This window comes from Misgurnus anguillicaudatus, chromosome 11 (assembly GCF_027580225.2).
Source record: "Misgurnus anguillicaudatus chromosome 11, ASM2758022v2, whole genome shotgun sequence".
NCBI lineage: Eukaryota > Metazoa > Chordata > Actinopteri > Cypriniformes > Cobitidae > Misgurnus > Misgurnus anguillicaudatus.
Genome location: NC_073347.2, coordinates 4,645,650 through 4,668,457, shown reverse-complemented (window position 1 = coordinate 4,668,457; position 22,808 = coordinate 4,645,650). Strand labels below are relative to the sequence as shown.

Below are 22,808 nucleotides of genomic sequence, written 5' to 3'. Positions count from 1 at the left end.
ATGGAAGACCTTTTTTATGTTTCATGTTTTAATCTGCTTTTTTATTTGATCAAACTGATTAACTTGGGTTACTTATGTACATGTTTTTCATATGCAATATCAAACCCTTGACCTTGGTATAAAATACTGCGACTTAACGTAGTAAATTCAATCAGACACAATGTTAAACCTGATGCTGTTTGACTTGAAGCAGTGCATTCCGGTTAGTATTTTTGTCCGACTTCAGCTGGCACTGCAGGCACGTGACTGTGTCATATGGTTTCTAAGTACCGCGAGAGCATTTCGAGAGTAGCCGGCTAGCTCAGCCGGTGCAGCTTCTCCAGAGCGGCTGCCCGGAGTTGTGATGACGTAACAGCTTTACGTGATTGATCAAATTCAGCATCTAATTCACTTAATTTGCGATAACACGGCGCACACGTCACTACGGCATGTAGCAGGTGTCTGGCTTGATGGCTTTGTCTTCAGCTCCTCCCTCGACTGCAAGTGGCAAACCGCACTGATCGGTCTGCGCAGCGCCGCATGAACTCGAACACACCTATATAGTAGGTGAACAGCACTACTTCTCGTACTCTTTGCGTACTGTATGTCAGGAATTTGAAACGAAGAAGAACCCAAATGCGGACGTGATGAAACACAGGACTTTATTAAAACAAACAGGGTAAAAAAAGGAAAACAAAAACCCACGAGGGGGCAAACAGAACAGGGCAAACACAAATCAAACAAAATTACACTGAACACTATTGCTTAAAACACGAACTGGAACATAAGATAAATATACTGCAAGACTTACTGTAGACACTTATTACCAACAACATGACACAGACGAACCCGCACTGGACAACAAACACAAGGACTCTTAAAAAGGGAGAAAGTAAATGACATACACCTGGAAATAATCTTAAGTAAGGGATCGGGGAAAAAGTGACGAGACCCGGGAAATGCATGGTCAGAATAAACCAATACTAAAACCACGCATCTCCCACATAAAACATTGTACTGTCAGAACCCTGCCATGCTGACTAGATCTAAATACAAACAAGGATCTGGCAGGATTCTGACACTATATAGTATGGAAGTAGTAGGTTTGAGACGCAGTCAGTTTCGGATGCCTGCATTGCCCAGAATCCTCTGCCCCTGCAGAAATAACCAGCATACCAGCAAGACCAGCATATGTTGTGTTTTGGTGCTCGTTTGCTAGTGAACACCAGCTAAACCAGCATCAAACCAGCATCAGCAACAGCATTAGCACCAGCTAAACCAGCACCAAACCAGCATCCCATGCTGGTCATACCAGCATATGTTGTGTTTTGGTGCTGGTATGCTGTGACCACCAGCTAAACCAGCATAGACCAGCAAAATTCCCATGCTGGTCCATGCTGGTTTGATGCTGGTTTTTTCAGCAGGGGCCTCCGTTGCTATGGAGTCTGAGCCAGTCCTCTTTGCAATTGAATGCTTCGTTCTTCAATACTCGTAATTGACAAGGATTCTTTCATTGCGTGCAAATCACTGTCTAGGTAATTTACGATGGTTTAACCCTCAAACGGTCCTTGGGGTCGTCTATACCCCAGCCAACATTGCAAGGTGGGGCCCACATATGGGCTTCCAATGTGGGCCCTATATGGGTTTGTCTCCTTTCAGAATGTTTGAAACATTTCTTTAATTAACACACTTATCAAACTGATGAACTTTCTGACATTTCTTATTTTCACTCATGCTCAGCTGTGCAAATTAAAATTAATAATTGGCAGCTAAACATTACAAATATCTCAATTAAATGTAAACAATAATGCATTTTTATTTAAAAAAATTTATACTGATGATATCCTATCTGTGATATTATTTGCTCCATGTATAAAAGTGACTATCAACCAAAAGTAATAATTTTAAGAGTTTAAATGTATATAAAATGTATTTTAAGCATGAAATTATTTTGCCCACATAGGTGCCATATGGGTCCCATATTATCATCCAACATGGGCATACCTATATGGGACCCACATAGCCAACCCCACATGGGATCCATATATATTGCCCATGTTAAGCCCATGGCCACATGAAACCCATGTTGCCCATACGGGACCTACGTGGGGCCCACATATCAAGGTTAGTTGAATGTAAAAAAGAATGAACTTTTATTTAAAATGTTTTATACTGATCAAATCATATCTGTTATATTATTTGCTATTTGTTTAAAAGTGACAATCACCCAAAAGTTATTATTTTAAGATTGTAAATGTATAAAGTTGTATTTCAAGCATAAAAAATGTTTTGCCCACATTATTATCCCACATGGGCAAACCTATATGGGGCCCACATAGGGAAACCCACATATATTGCCCATGTGAAGCTAGGGTTGCCACCCATGTCTGATAAAAAACCTGGACATATCGATGACCCGGCCAATTGGTTTGCTCACAAGACCCCCCCCCCCCCCCCCATAGCATAAAATTTCTATAGGCCTATGCAATTATTGGCAATTCTCAAAAACTTTACAATTCTCTTTTTTTCAATTCTTATTTGTTAACATTAGTTAATGTATTAACTAACATGAACTAACCGAGAGCAGTACATTTGTTACTGTATTTGTTAATCTTTGATAACGTTAGTAAATAAAAATACAGCTGTTCATGGTTCATTCATGTTAGTTCACAGTGCATTAACTAATGTTAAGAAGATTTAAATAAATGTATTATTAACATTAACAAAGATAAAAAAAATTGCTTTATGCTATAAGTGCAGTTTATTATTAGTTCATGTGTTAACTAATGAACCTTATTGTAAAGTGTTACCCAATTATTTGTTCATTATGTTAAAATATGTAAATCAGGTTTACAATTTATTAAAGCTGCTTATATTATTTATGTAAACTGTTTTTATTTATATTCCATTGCAACTTTAAACAGGTCTAAATAGCAACTAGCAAATATGCACATGAAATTAAACTTGTTGAACTCACCTCAACATGTATTTTACAATCATTTAACCCGCCATGGGAAAAGCTGAAGTCACTGTTACAAACTCTACACCATGCAAGATTTTAACTCTTTTAAGACAGGGATACACTTTCGTGTAGTCTGGTGTAAAATGTGTCTTATATTTTCGCTTTTGGGGCACTCTCCCTCTGTCATGGCGCTCCTGTTTCTAGATACACTGATTAGTTTGGTTTGGGAGAAGAGATAAAAGCCCGCCCACACTGACAATTGATTGGTTGATGTCCTGAAACAGGCCAATCAGGATGCTCTCTGTCTTACATGCCCTAAATGAGGCAAACACACACACAGACGCAAGGTCTCCCTCTCTGCCGTGCGCGCGTTAAATTTCATATTCACATAGCTTTTCAAAAACCGGGACATTCAGTGTCCCGGGAGAGTTAATAAATTTCCCGGGACAGGTTATTAAAAAGAAGGACAATCCCGGTAAAACCGGGACAGGTGGCAACCCTATGTGAAGCCCATGCCCACATGTAACCCATGCTGCCCAGATGGGACCCAAGTGGGGCCCACATATCAATGTTGGCTGGGAATCTTACGGAACTGTTCGTCTTACTGAAGTCCGTCTAGGTAAGAGTGTGCAACTGAGCTATGTTCATGTTTATTTGTCCATAGTCCAGTTTCAAAACAAATGAGGATAAACAATACCCAGATAACGTTAAATGACTGGAATGATTAAAAGCAAGACTTCGCGCTAGCGGTGCAAGTGAGCACACAAAATGCATGCAAATCTCAAGCTACGTATGGGTCATCCAAAATGTAGATTTGTCGCTATGTGATTTTTTTTAAACTGTAGCTAAAGGTGTCTAAAAAAGTCACTAAATCTAGTGTAATAGTTGCTTCTGGGAGTTCTCGGGGCTTAAAACTAGATATAACTTTATGAATATATAAATACAACCCTCGGACACGGACGAGTGCTTCTTTACCGCCTGTTTATTTTCTCTTCTTCCGACTTCCCCTCCTCATAATAAAAGTCCTCACAACAACATCCACTTTAACACAAGTATATACTGCTAAATTAACATTGAGATATTCAAATATAACATCAGCATTAACATTCAGATATTCAAATATAACATCAGCATTAATCTTTTAATATAATGTGCTATACTTTGAGCTTTTTCACTTTTAACTCTTACACTAGCGACAAACACTGCGGAGAGCTCGGCTCATGGTTGCTTAGCAACTGAAGACGCCACGTGTGCGCAACCTCCCGAGCGCTTTGGAAAAGAAGCAGCAGCGTTTATATGGTTTTTCAGACGCGACATATGCCCCTTAAATGTTTAAATTATAAAACAAATATAAAACTAAGTTATAAGAGGGGGAGGGCGGACCAGCAGTATGAGACCGCTGTTTTGTTCAATAAACTTGTGAATGTGCTTTAAACCTGTGTGTGTTTACGTGACCGGGTGTTTTGGGACCTGGAGTCAGAAGTGCTTTCTCTCTCTTCACACTAATGTTTCATTACTCTTTATACACCTTAGACTAGTTCGTAACAGTAGGCTACTGGTTTAAATGACGATAACAGGAAACTTGACTGAACTTGTTTGTCCATTTTAAAAAGTGATTTATTTATTTTCAATATTATGATTTCATTATTAAACCAATGAACGAATTCATTCCAAGCGGCACAAACATTCATTTTTCACACTAGGAAATGTCACGTGTAAATAACAGATGTCAGTCACAGCAATCAGATAAATGTGCATTTACATTTATTCATTTAGCAGCTTTAATTTAAATAATAAGGGAGCATTTAACATTTAGTCAGTAAACTAACAATAAGAGCAAAGCCATGTTTACAAGCAAGATTACACTCGAAATTAGGAAAGATGGACAACATGATAGAAAAACATGAAAGGTTTTTATTTTAAAAAGGTACTTTACATTTAGTGTAAAAGTTAAGAGTTATATGTTAGTCTGGTGAATATGTGTTGTTTTTTAAAAGTTGTGGGGGACTTGGGTGAAGGCTGGAGGTTCAGTTTACCAGAGAGAAACAGTATGGATAAATGGTTTTATCAGTAGATTTGGTGTCTGGTTGTGAAGAAACAAATCGCATTATCTGCTGATGTTGTAAACGCATGAAATGCAAAGGGCAGAGTTGTGTTTGTAATAATAAGCAGATTTATTATAATAAAATATGTCATGTACAAAAGATAGTAATGAGCAGAGCTCTATGAGTCTTGAGATTCTCCTATAGAGATGCTCTGTTTCTCACTGAGACTCTTCACTACAGTCGCTGCTGGAGACTGAAGAACTTTACGTGATAATCTCATCCTGCCATCTGTGGGGTCTCGGCCAAAATACTTCACCTGTACACACACACACACCCATAAAGAGTTTGACACAGTTAACAATGTTTAACTAATTAAAAGACAAATAATCAATCAAAAAACTTTCGGTCAGATAACACAGACCCTGATGAGACTATATTCTGACAAGAGTCTTAGTAAAATAAAGACTTTGTGAAGGATTCACGTCCCAAACCAGTGCTCTCCAAAGAGGAGACACACAACTGGCTACATTTCCACCTCTCTATTCACACAAACAACAGGAACCTGTGTTGACTTAACCTAGTCAAGTAAGTTGTGACGTCATTTACTGTGGGGAGCAACTGGAGGAAAGATGCCTTGATCAAGGACATTAAGGGCACTTTAGTCGGTTCCTGATGGTCATAAGAATCGAACCGGCAACTCTCTAACTGCTAGACTACGAGCGCACGTCTCTAATCTTTCTGTAGTTGTCTGGCTCTCCGAAGTCACGACTGTGGTGAACATTTGATGTATAACGTACACAAAATTGAAAACCCTTTAAGAGTGCAGATGTTGTCATCTGATTGAAATTATTTTGCAAGATTTCTATAACAGTCCGCCTGAAAACACAAGCGTTATGAGACCAATGACCAATGCAAGCTGCTCTGAAGTACAGATTTTCTACAGTGAGTCTACATGAGACTTATTTTACTGTGATGTTTTCATGACTCACTGGACTGTACATCATGTGTTTGTCCAATCACAGGCTGTAGCACCTCTCAACTACAAAATACTTAAGAGTAGTAGCTCAACATATTGCTCACAATGGTGAAAACAAATGTCAGTTTCTTATGTGTGAATATATGAACACAGTTGTGTTCCTCAACTAGTTTCAGCAGACAACTCCTATAACTGCTGTCTGGATACCTGAATCTGCTGTCCAACCTCCAATCCAAGAGCAGTGGGATGTTTTATCTGGAGAAACAGAACAGAAAGTTATTGATTAATCCATCCGAATTATATCCACTATCATCTCAATGACTGTCTGTTTGTATTGTTTTATTTTTTAGATTACACAGTAGAGAAACTCTACAGACCCTTTTATGATCCAGCTGTGAGTTGTGTAGGAGCACAGCGCTCATGTTAGGATACAGCTTCACCATCACACCAATGTCCCTAAAAACATCAAGAAAATTATGCGTTTATAACTTTAGTGTCTAAACAACTCAGATTTGATTGTCTTAACTCTTTCCTCGTTAACTCGTCAATTTAGAGAAAACGAGTTTGACGAGTTTTCCTGACAATTTGTATTTCCGTTATTATCCACCAGGTGGCGCTTACCCAACTTATAAAACCCGAAAGTATTCCCTTACCGTGGGTTCACACCAGCCGCGTTTGAGGCGTCAAAATCGTGTCTACCGCGTCTAGTTTGCCGCTTGAAGATTTTGAGTTTACTCGTGAAAGCCGCGCGTGAAATTCTAGTCATCGAGACATTCACGCAGAAATTCGCCTCAAGGGAGGGCCTTCCATAGGCTTCTGCGACTCCACTCGCTTCCTGTAATCACGTCACTACTAGAGCAAGCTCCTGATTGGTTAACGTGGTGCGTTTTTCCGTCAAAGTTCACATTTTTAAACTCACGCGTTTGCCGCGGAAACGGTCAATTCGCGCCATTCGCGCAAACTAGACGCACGAATGAGGCATTTAGTGCGGCGCTAGTTCACATGTCTAGACGCGCGTCAACGCATCTTCACATTGACTTAACATTGAGATCACTCGCGCTTGACACCTCTACCGCAACTGGTGTGAACGCAGCATTAGAGAAAACAGTCCAAACTCTGTGTATAGGTCTGAATCTGATCTCTATCAAAAGTCCTTCACAAAAACGCAATCATCTCAGCTTTTTGTTCAAAATTTTGTATTTTTGAAGTAACCTACCTATATTTGAGAGGTGATAAAAAGAGACAATTTTTTCTTCTTTCATTTGATATATTATATGTATATATAGATATATATGGAAGGCATTAAAGTTTTGTGAAAATCATAAAAAAATGCTGGTGCTGGCTGGCAAAATTTTAAAAAAAAAATGCTGGGGTGAAAGAGTTAATAAATGTTCCTGGTCTTATGTTATTTCAAAACAAAGCAAAAAAAAAAACATTTGTCTTTATTATCTTATAGTGTAATATTTGCTCAAACTCTAAAACTATCTTTCTATTCAGAGATTACTTTACACCATCCAACCAGCTTCCATGAATAAAATTCTTGTTTTTCCTATGAACTCAGAAATATGTCTAATGTGTTTGTCCACAGCTCAAAAATAATTTAATGTATTCTCCAAGTGATGTTCAGAATGGTAAAACCGATGTAATCGCAATGTCACCTGATCTCTGTAATGGTGGCTGTGTATATGGCACCAAACTCCAGCTGTTCCTCCTGCTGCATGACAGACAGACAGACAGACAGACATCATGAGAACACAATCCAGATGACAAACAAACAGTACATCATCTGATGTGTATTTGATTATTACATCATCTTTGCAGATTTCTTTCATAAACTCCTGGGCTTCATTCATGGCACTGGGTGTGGGTGCAAACACTGAGAACGTCTCCTCATCCACTTGACTTATTGTTACACCTGTCAGACGTTACGATGAGAGATCCACATGTCACAGGAAACATTGATGAACTACAGCAGCTAAAGAAATAAACTACAGGACCTTACCTGCTTGAGCTTGTAGTTTGCGGAGATTGTAACCACCTGGACCTACAAATCGAGCTCTTCGAGACAAAGGCACTTTGACGTTCTCTATAGAAATAATTTAAGATGACATCAGAGGAAGTGAATATTGCTGTAAAAACCTCAAGCTGAAATGACATAAACATACATACCAACAAGTGGCCCATTCTCCTTTGTGGAGCTCCTCGGTTTAGATATTGTCTTATTCATGATACCTAAAATCTCTTTTTTAGCCACTGTAAACAACAACAACAAAACCAGCAAATGACATGACGTGTAAAATTCATTGACAAAATATACGATGAACACAAGCAGAGTAGAGGAACTTTACATGATGTCTTTTTTTTCTCTGCAGCTGAAGTTATAAGAATCTAAAGAGATGCTTGTGCCAAATAATGTAAATATAAGAACTAAAGTGTTAAAGGTGGAGTGCATGATTTTTGAAAAACACTTTGGAAAAGGGGGTCGGGCTGAGTACCAAACAAACTTGTAGCCTTAAGGTGCGTGCACACCAAAGCTTTTACGTCCGTGGCCGGGCATGTATTCAATTGTTTCCAATGGAAGCTTGGCCTTGGTTTTCTTCCGCGCTGAAAACTGGTGCTCAGTGTTTTTTCCACGTCAGTGCTGAGCGCCGATAGTTGAAAAATATTCAACTTTGGGTGAAAAGCTCTGCTCGTCAATGTCAGTTCTCACACGGCCGTCCAATCACACTGCAGGAGGGGCAGGACATTACCACAGCAACCAACCGGCTCACAGACGAAGTTTCACAGCTACCAAAGCGCTCAGCTAAAAAACAGCTGGCATTCGGCGTCCTCCAGGCGTTTTCAGCCACGTTTAAAAGTTTTGGTGTGCACCCTTCCTTAGAGACTCACATTTGTGCTGTGTGAAATATATTATAATATATCAATAGGGATGTGATGAGATCTTGTCGCGAGATTAGTTATGTCCCAAGATTTTTCGTGGAGGTGAAATGCTGTCCGTTTCTCAAACAAAAGGCTGCATCCTCAAATGTCGCATCTGTATGGTTATGATGACTTGCGAATGTAATTCTCAGTTAACTGGAATAAACCAAGCTTGATGACATATGTAGCCTGCACATGCGACCTCCGGAAGATGCAGCTTTCTGTCTCCTGATATCAGCATAGAGTTTAGTTTTACAGTGCATGCATTATATTCTGTCTTATTCTGCATATTCTTTTTTGTTTGGGTTTCCAATAGTGTTCGTGTGAGATGCGTTGTGTTTGTCTGTTGATCAGTGTCAGATGTGAAGTCTCAGCAGATTAAACCCTCACTATGACTTTTCATGATTTAATATCTGCATGTTCTTGCTCAAGAATGACAGTGGCTGTATCATTTCTATTGAAAAGAATTGAAAAAAACATTAAAGATTTAAATAGATTTAAATTTTGTTTGGCTAAAACTAACCGTTTCTCAATTTAAAGTGAAAGTAACGCAAGTGAGTCCGCTAGCGCCTTCTGCAGGCATTTGTTATAATACATAATGCTGGTTTTTATTACGTAGGCTACAAATGAAGAGTGTGGTTTCAAAACACTAATTTCGGTAAAAACATGTTTTTTATACAAAGAAAGTGACGAGATGAAAACCATTTTCTGTTACAAACGTTCACATAGCATCTTTCCATAATTTTATTTTAAAAGATTTATTATAAAAACTGATTATTTTATTTAAGTTTTTTTTTCAAAATGCTATAAATCTATTAAATCAATATATAAATGTGCATTCATCTTTGATAAGCTATATTCATTGGTGGTGCTTTTCTATCGCATAGTACCCCACGGTATGAATAACAATAAATATTGAATGGGCACATGAGGACAGATGAGATGTACCTGTGGCCTGCTGTATCGCCTCCATGACGATCTTTAAAGGAAGTCCAGGGATTTTTACATCCGCCTGCAGAACAAACATTATCCTGAGCATTCACGGTTACATTACAGCACATCACAGCACAGTTTAAATGAGTGATTTACCTGCAGAGCTGTGATCCCTTTACTGGTGCCTGCCATTTTAAAATCCATGTCACCATTATAATCTTCTATTCCCTTATTAATAAAAACATGACATTAAACATCAGATATGATCACTTTAACATCAATCTCATTATACAGTAAAATAAACGAATGTTGAACTTTATACCAATATATCAGTCAGTAATCTGTAGTCTGCTAGTTCAGATGTTTTATCAGGACTGGGTTTAGATATCAGACCAATGGCGACTCCTGCCACAGCAGAAGAGATTGGAACACCTGAAATAACAACACATGAAATTAGCTATTCACATATACTGTATACTCTTTGCTGTGTTGTGTCATGTTTTTAAGTGAATACTGGTTTATAATTCTCATTTGTAGATGTTAAATGGCACATATTATGCCCATTTTTACATGTGATATAAGTTTCAAGTCTCTAGTAACAATACCCCACAGATCATTCATTATATGTCCAAAATGACCCTATTTGGGTGGGAACAGAAGCGCTGTTCCTTTAAATGTAAATGAGCTACAGCTCCTCAATTACCAACAGACAGGGAGTGCGTTTAATTAAAATAGATCTGATTCATCCAAATACAGTCTGATACAATAGTATCTAATGTGCTAACAAACAAATTTAGAAAAGCTTTTGGGTAAAAATAACCTGTCAGTTAATGGGTGTGGGCGGAGCTTTATCTGTGTGATGTCACATTAACAAGAGAATCAAAACTGCATGTCTAATAAGACTGCTTTGGTTTAATGGGGATTAAAACACAAGGAGCGGGTGGATTTTTTTAATTGTAGAGTGATTGTGTTCACAAACTGCTAACACACATTTATGTCCAACCAAACACACATTGTAAAAATGGATTTAGCATAAATGGATTTTCTCATCCTCATGTTGTTCTAAATCTGTATTTCTTTCAGGAAACTCGTACAGGGCACTGATCTATATAAATGTCTGGATTGCGCATTGAACGCTTAATGTAACCGCGTAAGGTGAAGCCAGTGAGCGGCCATCTTGGTATTCCCAACTTTGATCACGCCCCACTACTAATGTCATGTGCGCGTGCATAGTGATATCGTGAGCAGTACAGACCATACTGTCTTATTATTTTATATATTATAATTATTAACGGTTTATGTTGCCAACAGACAAATCATGCAGAAAAGTATCACTTATAAGTCAGTCCACTACAGGAGAAGCAACTCATGACACACAATGATTCCAGAGTCAATTATGATGTAGCAGTCTCAATAATAAACTCATTTTCCCTGGACAATGCTAACATATTCCCGTTAGTAAACATCTTCAAATGCATCATTTTCGCAAATTACAGAAATTAAGACCCGGCGGGGGATGTATACTGCTTGTGGACCGCGTGCTTATTGCTAGAAGCTAGCGGAAGGTCCGGACCGTAAATTTAAAAGAGGCTCGGGGGTTAGCCTTGTCAGAAATATGCAAAATATAACGTGACTTCTTACCTTTTGTGTTGATACAACGATCGCGAATCGAATCCAGTCTGTTTCAGATGTGTGAATGATCCATGAAAGTCCAATAAAATACATCCAATGACCATTTTTGTCCACAAATGCGTATAATCCGTGAAATATAGATACATAGTCTGTTGTTTACATCAGATTTCGCATGAAGGTCTTATCGCCTACAATCTGATGACTATTTGCGTCGTAACACACTGTATATAAGAATACTCCGGGTTCCAATAACCACGCGTTAAAACTTTGTTTTTAAAAGTAGGCGGGAGTATAATCCATAATATCAAAATAGCGCTGTTATTTCCGTGAGACATGATAACAGCACAGACGGTATCAGCGAAGGGACTGCTCTGTGCTCTCTAGCTACCTGTTGGGTGGAAACCTGCGAGTGGGATGGTGGGCGGGAAAAATCAAACTGAATGTGACGAAACGGCTAGCTGAGTTTGAACTCGCGCAATCTGAGACTCAAGGCAGAGGACATTCAGAAACTTGTATCTCACTCAAAACAGCATGGATGGATTTTTTTCCAAGTTTGTATGTGTGTGGGAGCATCAGAGACACAAAATAACACCCCAAAACCCAGAAAAAGTGAGTTTTTCATAATATGGCACTTTAATGGTCTGACTAGTTGCTAAACTGAACTCTTGAACAAATGCCTCATCAAAAATAACAAATGTTTTGGTTTCCTAGGTAATCTATGGGTGTTTCTCAATTCCAAGAACGCAAAGAACGGACTTGCTTTCTCGTGGAGATCGGTCTTGCCAGGCGACCTCATAAGAACGAACTCAGAAGGTCGCGAGAACACAGAATGCACTTACAAGAATTGAGATGTGTGCGATCTTCCTGTTGGTCACCTGACCTCCGCCATTGTTTTGCCGCAATGACTTCTTGGGCGTAACGTGATTTCAGCGAGCAAGTCTGCACTCGATGCATCCTCGATATCAAGAACACATCCGGGTATTTTCATGCGTCCTCTGTACTTGCATTCTTGAGAATTGGAATTGAACCTCGACGTTAATGATGACGTAGAGCGAGAACACAAGGATGCAAGATCACTGAAGAACGCATATTGAGAAACAGCCTATGTGTTGTTTATTTTGCTTGTTATATAAATCAACTACGTTTAAAGTACTTTGTTGTTATTTATTCCTAGCAGAGTTTACCGGAAGTTACGTGATGACCACAACAGACACTTGTTTATGTTGTTACTGCTGAAATCATCTATAGTAACTTACTGTTTAAAAAGCAAAATGTACAACTTTCGGTAAATAACTATGTACATGCTTAGGATGTTTGCGTTGTAATAATGTACATAATGTACAGGGAGACTTCGTATATAAAACAGAGACTTGTAAAGTGATGATTTATCTTAAAATCTGATAATGGCCATTGATTTAATAGAATGTTTGGGCATACCAATATGGCGGCGCGGTGGCTTCACAAGTGTGACGTCATGCGCAATTCAGTCATTTATATAGATCAGTGATACAGGGTTAGAACAACACGAGGATGAGAAAATGACATAATTTTCATTTTTGGGTGAACTATCCTTTTAATGTGCATCAAAGAATGAATGACTCATTGACTGTGAAAAATTATCTTTTGGTAAATGATAATTTGTGGATATCAAACATGTTTAATATTTTGTGCCAATGACTTTAAAAGAAATCTTGTAGTCTATAATTTTTCATAACTCTAATGTGAATGGATTGGAAATCAAGCATGTGATGTCACAAAGCTCATGAAATAAAAATGCAGTAGGAGTGTGGATGTGTGTGATTTAAGATTTTAAAATCCGTTTAAACCATTTTGGTGTGATTTATCCTTTAACCACAGAAGTAGGGTACTCTTTTACTCCTAGTGTTAATAACCTGTTGAATTTAATTAACCATTTTTTACAATAGATTTTATATTTTACTGTAAGGCATTTTGGTATTGTAGGTAAATGTATAATTGATTCTTACAATGACAAGAAAAAATAATGAACGAAGTGTGTTTTTTCCCCTATATTTCCAAGTAAATACACCTGTATTGGATTAAAAATGTTTCTTTACCACTGGACTAAACCTAAATGTTGTATTATTTAAAAGTAATGCAGTGTTGCCAGCTCTTCATGTAAATACCTGAATCCATGAGCGCTAAACTCCCACCACACACAGATGCCATTGAGGATGATCCTGTTTAATACAAGAGAACAATAAACATCAGAAAAAACACCAGGAAATAAATGAAGACAACTAATAGAAAATATATTAAAAATCAGTGATTTATGATTAAGCGATAGGTACCATTGGACTCAAGCACCTCAGATGTGACACGGATGGTGAAGGGAAAGTCTTTAGGAACAACAGGTCTCAATGCTTTCTCTGCCAACGCCCCTAAAAAAAACCAAAAACACACACACACACAAACATAACTACAACAATTTAAATAATGACAGAAATTACACAAGGATTGTCCCCCTGGTGGCTAGCCAGAAACCCTGCCTCTTCATGTAAAAAATGGAATGAGAGTCAAACTTTAAAATCAAATTACACTTACATTTTTCCCAATGACAGTTTCTATTATTTTAGTTCTTTTTTATCATGTTGATGTACTTTTAAGTGTTTGTTTTCTAATAAGTTTGGTTTACATTAGTTATTAGATGCTATTAAAAAGTAATGTTATGACTTGATTTGTGTATCTTTAAGTCAAACGGAAATATGGGTGAAGCCTTGATACCACGGCTTCACCTCATGATCATTACTGCGCAGACTCTGGCTTCAAATGACGCCATTGGCACAAGATGTCAGCACCCATTTTTTGACATTTTTACTTTATTTTTATACAATGGATGTCTATAGAGACACGTCGTCCATCTACAGTTTATGGGACAGAAGGATATGTTAAGGTGAGGAAAAGTTTCAGGGCAAGTTTGAGAAAGATGAGTGATGTGTTTACTGTACAGGCCCCTCCAGTAAGAGATGGGGGTGAAATTCAGGCCTTGAGGCAGTTTTTAAAATGTATGAAATATCATTGGATTTCGATCAAAAATGACACAAACACAATCAAAATCTGATAGATGGCGCTAGACTGCAGTGTGGTATATTCAGTTCTTCACCACAGCGTTAACATAAATGAGTAAAAAATAAGCACAAAACAAAACAGTAAAGTAAGCTCTGAATATTGTGTATTTAATAGGCTCGTGACTGCTCATCCGAGGGGCGCTAATTCAAAATAAGTGTTCGGAGTGTCACGTTTGTTGTTCCTTTTTATAAAATATGTGTTCTGCGCGTCGAGAGATCCTGTGTGGATCACGTGTTTTGTCAAAACAAGTGCCTGCTGCACACACGTCAAAACCGTTTATGATAAAAGAGATGTTCATGTTCCCAAAATACACGCTAGACACTCCCTTAACACTAAACTCTGATTACGCATGAGATTATGAGAGTGTCTGGCAAACGCGAGCATCTCTTTTATCATAAACCCTTTAGACGCGTCTGTAGGCTCTTATTTTGGCAAGACACGTGATGCACACAGGATCTCTCGATGCACAGAACGCATATTTTGAAAAAAGAAACCACACACCTGACGGGCTACATACATGTTGTGACGAACTTTGCATCAAGCGCCCTCGAAAAAAGAAGTCACCGGCCGCAACTGGTATTTAACAAAGAATGAAACTGAAATTTTACCTGAAATTAAACCATAGGTAATTTCCCTAAATTTAGCAAAGGCTTTAGAGAGGCAATAATATGAGAAAAGCCTTACAGAGTTACTCTGTAAGTGTAAGATATTTATGTAAAAAATGTTTTCAGCTGTTTGTTTCAGCTGATAATTGTAAATATGGCTCTCAATGAATATGAAATGAGACTGAGTTGTTTTTACTATTCCAAATGTTTCCCTTAAATTTTAAAATAAACTTTGTATTAGCCCTAGGACAAGAGAGTAAAGCACTCGTCGATCCTGATGGTTAAATAAGATACCAGACTGAACTGAGATATTTGCAGAATAAAACACTCACCATGACCAAGCTCTCGTCTGTTCATTCCACTCATCTTCCCGATCTCATTTGTTGCATATGGAGGAAACTGAGACATTCATAAAAACAAAGTGAGCATATCATCAGTGGATTTCAAAAATACAATCTTTACTGAAAAATTATTTAAAAAAAATTGGCTTTGAAGATTGTGCGAACACAAACTTTCGAAAATACCAGTAAGTGAATCCTGGTATAATATTCCAGTATGTGAAGTTGTATATTGCTATAATGCTATGTGTTTAAGGCCAATTAGTCTGATGCAGATGATGAGATTATGCTGTGACAACCAAAACAGTCCAATACAACGACGTTGGGTAAAGATCAACTGCATACATGTAAATGTTGCAAAAATAAAAACACCAACAAACATATGAGCAACATAAATTTACAAAGTAAAACCCTGACATTTCAACACTAAAACAGCGGAGCTGCCATAATAACCACGAAGAAAACCCACAGTTCATGACATTAATCAGTATTTTGGTATTGATGTTTGATTGGTATCTTAACAGTAAAAAAGATGAAAGGCCATTGTGTGTATAAACAGCTGTGAATTTAAACAATGGTAATTGAGCAGGATTTTCTCTGTTTACTTACTTCATAGTGCAGCATGAAATTCTTGTCTTTGACGCCACTAAAGAAAATAAAAGAAAAAGATTGATGATTAAACCTGGACGAGCCTCAGCTGGATGACTGGATTAAATCTGAATTAAAGTGCAGGATCTTACCTGAGTGCTGTGGTTATTAAATCTGTTTTAATACTGGACTCCAGAGAGTCAAACGTTACCGTGCACAGCACCTGTACAAACACATCAAATAAAACATTTACACTAGATCATACCACAACATTATTACACAACTGACAAAATTTACAAATGTATTCATTTTCTGTAAGCACATAACGGTAATGTGGATCCAAGAGGGTTGACCATCCATATATCAAGTTAAAGTTACTTTTATCATGTTACACTTTGTATTGTTGAAAGGGTCCCACTTTATATTAGTTACTAACTACTCTTTACCTATATGTGACCCTGTCTGTGAAATCCAGACTAAAGTCTCATAATCTAATGATGATATTTGGATCAAAGTTTGATTTCTTTCATTGATGTCAATCGTTGTCATAATCTTACTCAGTCAATATTAAAGAGATCAAGATTAGATTTACACAAAATGTTCTTGACATTACGAAGGATGATTTTATGTAGAAAATCACAAAAAATGTCTATAATATGTATATTAAAGTGTACCCTGCCTAACAAGACTCAAATTCTCAATAATAAGTTTTTAGGTGTAATTCATTCATTTGTTTCAATAGCTCATATGACGCTATTTAATGTCTGCACTTATCTGTATATAGTTTGCTCCTCGTTTGTTTTAAATGTAATTTATGTACATTAAACGTTCAGCTATTTTTTCTTACCCAGACAGATGTTGTGTGCTGTAAAGTAATATAGCTGAAATCTCAGCATAGCTGCTCTTTAACATAGGTGAATGATGATTTTATCATCGCAGTCATAAATCAAAATTTTAGCACTTTAGTGGAAGTGACTGTTTTTTGTGTAAGGGTCAAGTGTTCTTGTCAGTAAATTACTTTGTCAGAAATTTCCACTTCCATCTGTACTTTTTTTTACATTGTGCTCTCACGCTAATTTGCCCAGTTTAGTAAATCTGGCCCATAGTCTCAAAACATTGAATAAATGCTGGCATGCAGTTACAGTCTTGTCCCTTAACCCTAAAATAGATGCAAAAAGTATCAAAGCAAAGAATGCAAAAGAAGTGCCGCACAGGATGTGAATTCCTATCTCTGTGCTCTTTGGATGTAAGGGTTAATTTAACTCAATAAATAACAAATTTCCAAGGCACTCAAATAAAGAGTAAAGAAAAAGTTAAAAAGCCTTTATTTCACCATGGCTTAATTATGCATTTACAGCCAGTAAAAATTTAATTAAAAAACAATTAAAACAAACAGTTCTTATGTGTGTTTAAATGTGATACATTTTTGGTTTATGTTAAGTTGATTTAGCGCATATGATTTTGTAAGTGTGTCCATTCAAAGGGTATTGAGAAGTTTGAAACTGTACTTTATGTACCTTTTAGTTATTTAGAGAGCATATGTGCTAACCTGTGTCTGTCCCCTCTGAAAGAGAGCTGAGCCGTGCAACGGTTTAAATATATCCACCTGACAGGAAATGTCCCGCAATGATGTCAGATCTCTACCATCACACCTGTCAGGATCAGACACGTGTTACTGTCATAAACTCATGTCAGTATAATAAAGAAATAACATTTTGACAAAATAATAGAGATTTAAGTGAGGATTTTTACCGTCTGTATTCATGAAGAACAAGATTTCTGAATATATCTTTTGAGACGCTGTTAAACGCCTCCATCACCTCAAATGACTCGGACTGTGGAAACTTCTCTAGAAAACATCACATCACAGAGTATCACTAATACACATATACATCATATCATCTGATTTATAAATGCGTGTGTTTTACAAACCTTTGATGAGTTCCTCTGTATCCAGACGAATTTTATTAATGGCTTCATCTCTGGATATCTGTGAGACACACAACACATGAGTCAGTTCCAGATTTGACAGAAAACAATTTAGTGTAAAATGACACTCACCTTGTCATGTGTGAAGTCTGTAAATACAGCATAGATTTTATCAGATGCCAATCTAAGGGAAATACCAATCGATAATCCATATATTACAAACCAAATAATGAGGAACTGTTTTAAAAAACAAGCTGCATTGACCTTAACCACAGGAATGTATAAAAGTAAAATCAAGACTTTATAATGTGGACCTTCATGAATTTGGGAGCCACTGTAACATCTGTTCTCTTCACCTAACGATTAATATTAACTCTTGTTGTTTCAGATATTATTAACAAACTAACACACAATTAATCAATGTCAAGTGTCTGAAAAATAGTAAAATTCACACATATGTTCCACACACATACGCAATAATCACGTACATTAACGGGGACGTTTCACAAGACTTTTTAACCTTTTATGCGTCACCCCACCCTATTGAGTTAAATCTACACTCTTGGAGCTTTCAAACAATATACAGTTTGTCATGATTAGATAAGAATTCATATGCAAACATTGAAGTAAATGTAGGCGTCCTGCTGGTGGGACAATGACATTTAGCAGAAAATAAATGTTTTGAGGCACACTCTCTTCATAAACGAAACAATTACGCTCCCTACATAATTTATTTTATAAAACACTGCTGAAATGTCTATTCTGGAGGCTTAGACCTTTCCAACGATATATAGTTTGTAGTGATAGATTAAAATTTACATCAACAATATTAATGCAAACTTAGGTGTCCCGTATTCGGGACGGCGACGCTTAACAGTTTTAATATGTCAAATACAACTTTGGTGTCCCAAGAGAGCATATATGAAGTTTTAGCTCAAAATATCATATAGATTATTTATTATAGCACGTTTATAATGCCACCTTGTAGGTGTGAGCAAAATGTGCCGTTTTTGGGTGTGTCCTTTAACATTTTGGAAACCAAAAATTAATGTTAGGAGAATGTTTTAGGAATCAAAAATTGTTAGCTGGGTTTCCATTTGATTATAATTAAAGTCTTACTGTCGGGCGTATTCCACCATCTCAGCTGAAGCAGTGAAGAGTTTGCCTGGTGTTCGCTTGGTTACTTTCAGTTCTCTTGACATCTGTTGAATGGTCAGAATGATCTGCTGTGCATGTTTGACTCCTAATTTCACAGCGTGACAGAAATCCTGCTGAAGTACATTCTCTGCTGCCGCCTCCAGCATCACTGGACACATTAAACAAAACTATCAAAAGTTACACACACACAAACACACACACACACAATTAAATACATGTCATGAACTTACCCACGCTACTGGAGGCAGCTCCAGCGACCACGAGATTCAACACACTCCTGTTCATCTCTGAGCGTGTCGGGTTAACAATAAACTCTCCATCTGCGAGACCGATACGCACCGCACCTGAAAAACACAGACCGGACGGGCTGCATCACAGACAGTGTTGGGTAAGTTACTCAAAAAAAGTAATTAATTACTAGTTACTAATTACATCTTGAATCATGTAATTAGATTACTTTACAAATTACTCTCTCCAAAAAGTATTTAATTACTTATTACTAATTACTTTCTAAATCCTATTCAGTATATGATACAAGAATAGGCTTGAAATGGCTCAAATAAATAATATATAAATGTACATCGACTATTCTTGTCCCACTTTATGGTCCAATCCTCTCCAACTACTGCTTATTAATACTAAAGAAGTTGTTAATTTTAAGTATTGGTAGAAATGGGGAGGGTTAAGGATGTAGAATAAGGTTTTGCAAAATCAGTCATTAATATGTGCTATTAAGTATTAATAAACAGCCAACATCTCATTAAAATTAATGCTAATAATCAACCAGTTAATAGTGAGAATTGTAAACTAAAACCATGTTAAATCCACTATCATATTATAGTATACAAAGTATTTAGTTACATCAGAAGTAACTGTAATTAGATTACAAGAAAAATAAGAGTAATCCCTTACTTTACTTTTTTAAGGGAAAAGTAATTAAATTACAGTAACTAATTACTTAGTAACTAGTTACACCCAACACTGATCACAGACTACGTTTACTGTGAAATAAATCCACAGGATCACAAGCTGTAGACTTACCGATTGGTCCATTCCAGGGAATATCAGACAGAGCCAGAGCGGCAGACGCTGAGGAATAATTAATAAAAGTCAGAGATGAACACAAGAACTGTCTACAGAACAGATAATGTACTTCATACCTCCATTAATAGCCAGAATATCAGGATCATTCACCCCATCAGCAGCTAATATGTTACACAGCACCTACATCAGAAAAACCCACACTGAGTAAAGCTCTTCAATAACTCAAAATAATAATAAAGTGTCATGTGACTTTCACACCTGTGTCTCATAGAAGTATCCAGCAGGAAACAATGGCCTGATGGAGCGATCTACAGATAAAAACACACTTATCAGACAGAAAGGACGAATACAACAAACAAAACTTCAACTCAGTAAACAACATTTGTAATGTAATTTTATATATTTAGAATTCATTAAATGAAATAACATTTCTTGTACTAGACTACATTTAATAACCAATTTAATAGCAATCAGATAATCATAAAAATAAGTCAAAAAGAAACTTTGTTCCTAAATGGGCTTAAAATTTAATGTGGACGTGTTTCAGTGAGACTGCTGACCGATGAGTCTACTGGTGAGGATCTCCGAGTCTGTGGTGCCCAGCTCTCGTCTCAGGTAGTTGGTGGGGATTCGACCTGCAGCCGCTGCTTTCTGTCTGTAATCCACCTGATGATGTCACAATAATTAAAAACACTTCATCCACGTCTGGAAATCATCCAATTATTAATTCTGCAATGATTATTATTATTTATAAGTATTATGCGGCAGTGTTGCTCACCACAAGAGGCATAAACTGAGAGACAGACGGTTTGGTCTTACTGACAGCTGTGACCATCACAGATGTTTCACCCAGCTACAAATCAAAAAGAAATACAGTCAACATGGCACTCTCTCGACAACAGCAGATTTATAGAGTTTAAATAATCAATTAAGTATTCACCTTGACCACAGAGCAGCCATCAGCAAACCTGGCCAACGTCCCTGTGGAGATCTCCAGCCTCCTGCACACATCACAGAGAAAATACGTTTGAGAAATAGTCTCCGATATATGTAGATAGTTAATGTATATTACTGCAGCTTTATTCAGTTATTTAACGTTGTGTTTATTCTTTCTGTAAATCTTTGTTTACACTGTACTCTTACACTTGAAAGAGAAACAATATAACAGAACATAAAGCACACGTGGTTACCATAATTTAATTTTAAATATAAAGACAAAGTGATATGAACACCAGTGTTATACACCTTTACCATGATACATGACGCAGTCATATTAAAATAATACCGTAGAGAGTGTGCATTGTTTTATGATGATGACATGACTCGTGCTGAATGAATGACTGACAGCCCAGCAGTAATGAAAGTTATTGATAATCTCACCGGTCCCCGAGACTGACCGCCGCACTCTTCTGATGAAAACTCCTGTAACCGAACCGAAGCCATCCTAACCGGGATCTCATCACACAACTCATGACCGTCAACACACAACAGTGAGTTACACACACATGCCCACACAGACACACAAACACACACCGGTCACTGAGCTGCCATGACAGCTGTGTGAACACAGCAACAGCACTGAACACTCACACGCGACGCTTCACTTCAAAATAAAAGTTCATTAAATTTGAAAACTCTGTAGCGCTTTTCACTAGTATGCATTGTAGCAGTTTTACAGAAAATACAGAGTACAGGTAAATGTAAATAAAAAAATAAGATTAAAATATATATGCTATACAGAATTATTAAAAACACAAGTACATTAGGAAACTCCACTACAAAAAACTAATAGACAATAGCTCTATTAAACTATCAAAACTCTGTGCATCAAATTCTAAATAAGATGTATATATTAGTATATTTTATATAAGTATATTATTATTTTTATTTTTTATTTATTTATTTTTTATTATTATTTTTGTTATTTATTAATATTATTTTCTTTACCTTTGAGAAGCGTTAATTGAATATGTATATGTGAAAAGGTGTAAGCATGTTACTTGTTCTGTGGTTATAAAATGAGAAAATGACAATAAACATGTATATATTAGTAGTCCCAGAACTTAATTACTGCAATTAAGCAAATATGGGTATCAACGTTTTAATAAAGTGTAAGCACAAAAATATAAATGGGGGTCCCTTGTTTTTTTTATTAAAATTAAAATACTACATAACTTTAAGATTCTCGTGCTGCGCTGCCACAAAGCGACACTGTCCATTATTTGTCCCGGTTTTGCAATAAACTGGGACAAATCCAGTTTATTGGATTTCCAAAAGATTACTGTCTGAAATAAATAAATTCTCAAGTGCGCCTCACGCTGTTTTCTAGAGGAATTGACAGACGAGTAAATGTCTGTGCTTGTGGATTATTTTCATCTGGTTAACGCTAAGAATAATTGTTATCTTCAGTTATTATCTTAAGTAATAAGGTTAGGGGCTTTAAAAATTATTTTCAAACTATTATTTCACACTGTTTGAGGGGTAAAATGTTTAGGTTTTAGGTTTGAGATAAGGGTAATTTGGGGTTTCTTTGCTTGGTACTTTGCCACAGTCAAAGGATGTGTTTTACTTTATGCGAAGCTGCGATCGGCCTATGACATCAGCGCACCGCGA

The 22,808-nt window shown here is 37.0% G+C and overlaps 1 protein-coding gene across 1 annotated transcript; it reads right to left on the bottom strand.

Moving 5' to 3' along the window:
• Window positions 1–4,835: 4,835 nt before the first annotated feature.
• pnpt1 (polyribonucleotide nucleotidyltransferase 1, mitochondrial) lies at window positions 4,836–21,785 on the bottom strand. The gene is made up of 28 exons (XM_055170694.2): window positions 21,576–21,785; window positions 21,136–21,196; window positions 20,974–21,048; window positions 20,756–20,861; window positions 20,454–20,503; window positions 20,312–20,375; window positions 20,193–20,240; window positions 19,382–19,495; window positions 19,113–19,299; window positions 18,126–18,177; window positions 17,997–18,054; window positions 17,817–17,913; window positions 17,614–17,716; window positions 16,217–16,287; window positions 16,086–16,122; window positions 15,471–15,537; window positions 13,756–13,845; window positions 13,591–13,644; window positions 10,137–10,246; window positions 9,971–10,042; window positions 9,830–9,893; window positions 8,132–8,215; window positions 7,965–8,048; window positions 7,771–7,877; window positions 7,621–7,676; window positions 6,340–6,418; window positions 6,170–6,217; window positions 4,836–5,302 (listed from the first exon to the last, which is right to left on the bottom strand). The coding sequence occupies exons 1-28, from the start codon at window positions 21,665–21,667 to the stop codon at window positions 5,165–5,167; spliced, it is 2,268 nt and encodes a 755-aa protein (XP_055026669.2). The 5' UTR covers window positions 21,668–21,785; the 3' UTR covers window positions 4,836–5,164.
• Window positions 21,786–22,808: the final 1,023 nt, after the last annotated feature.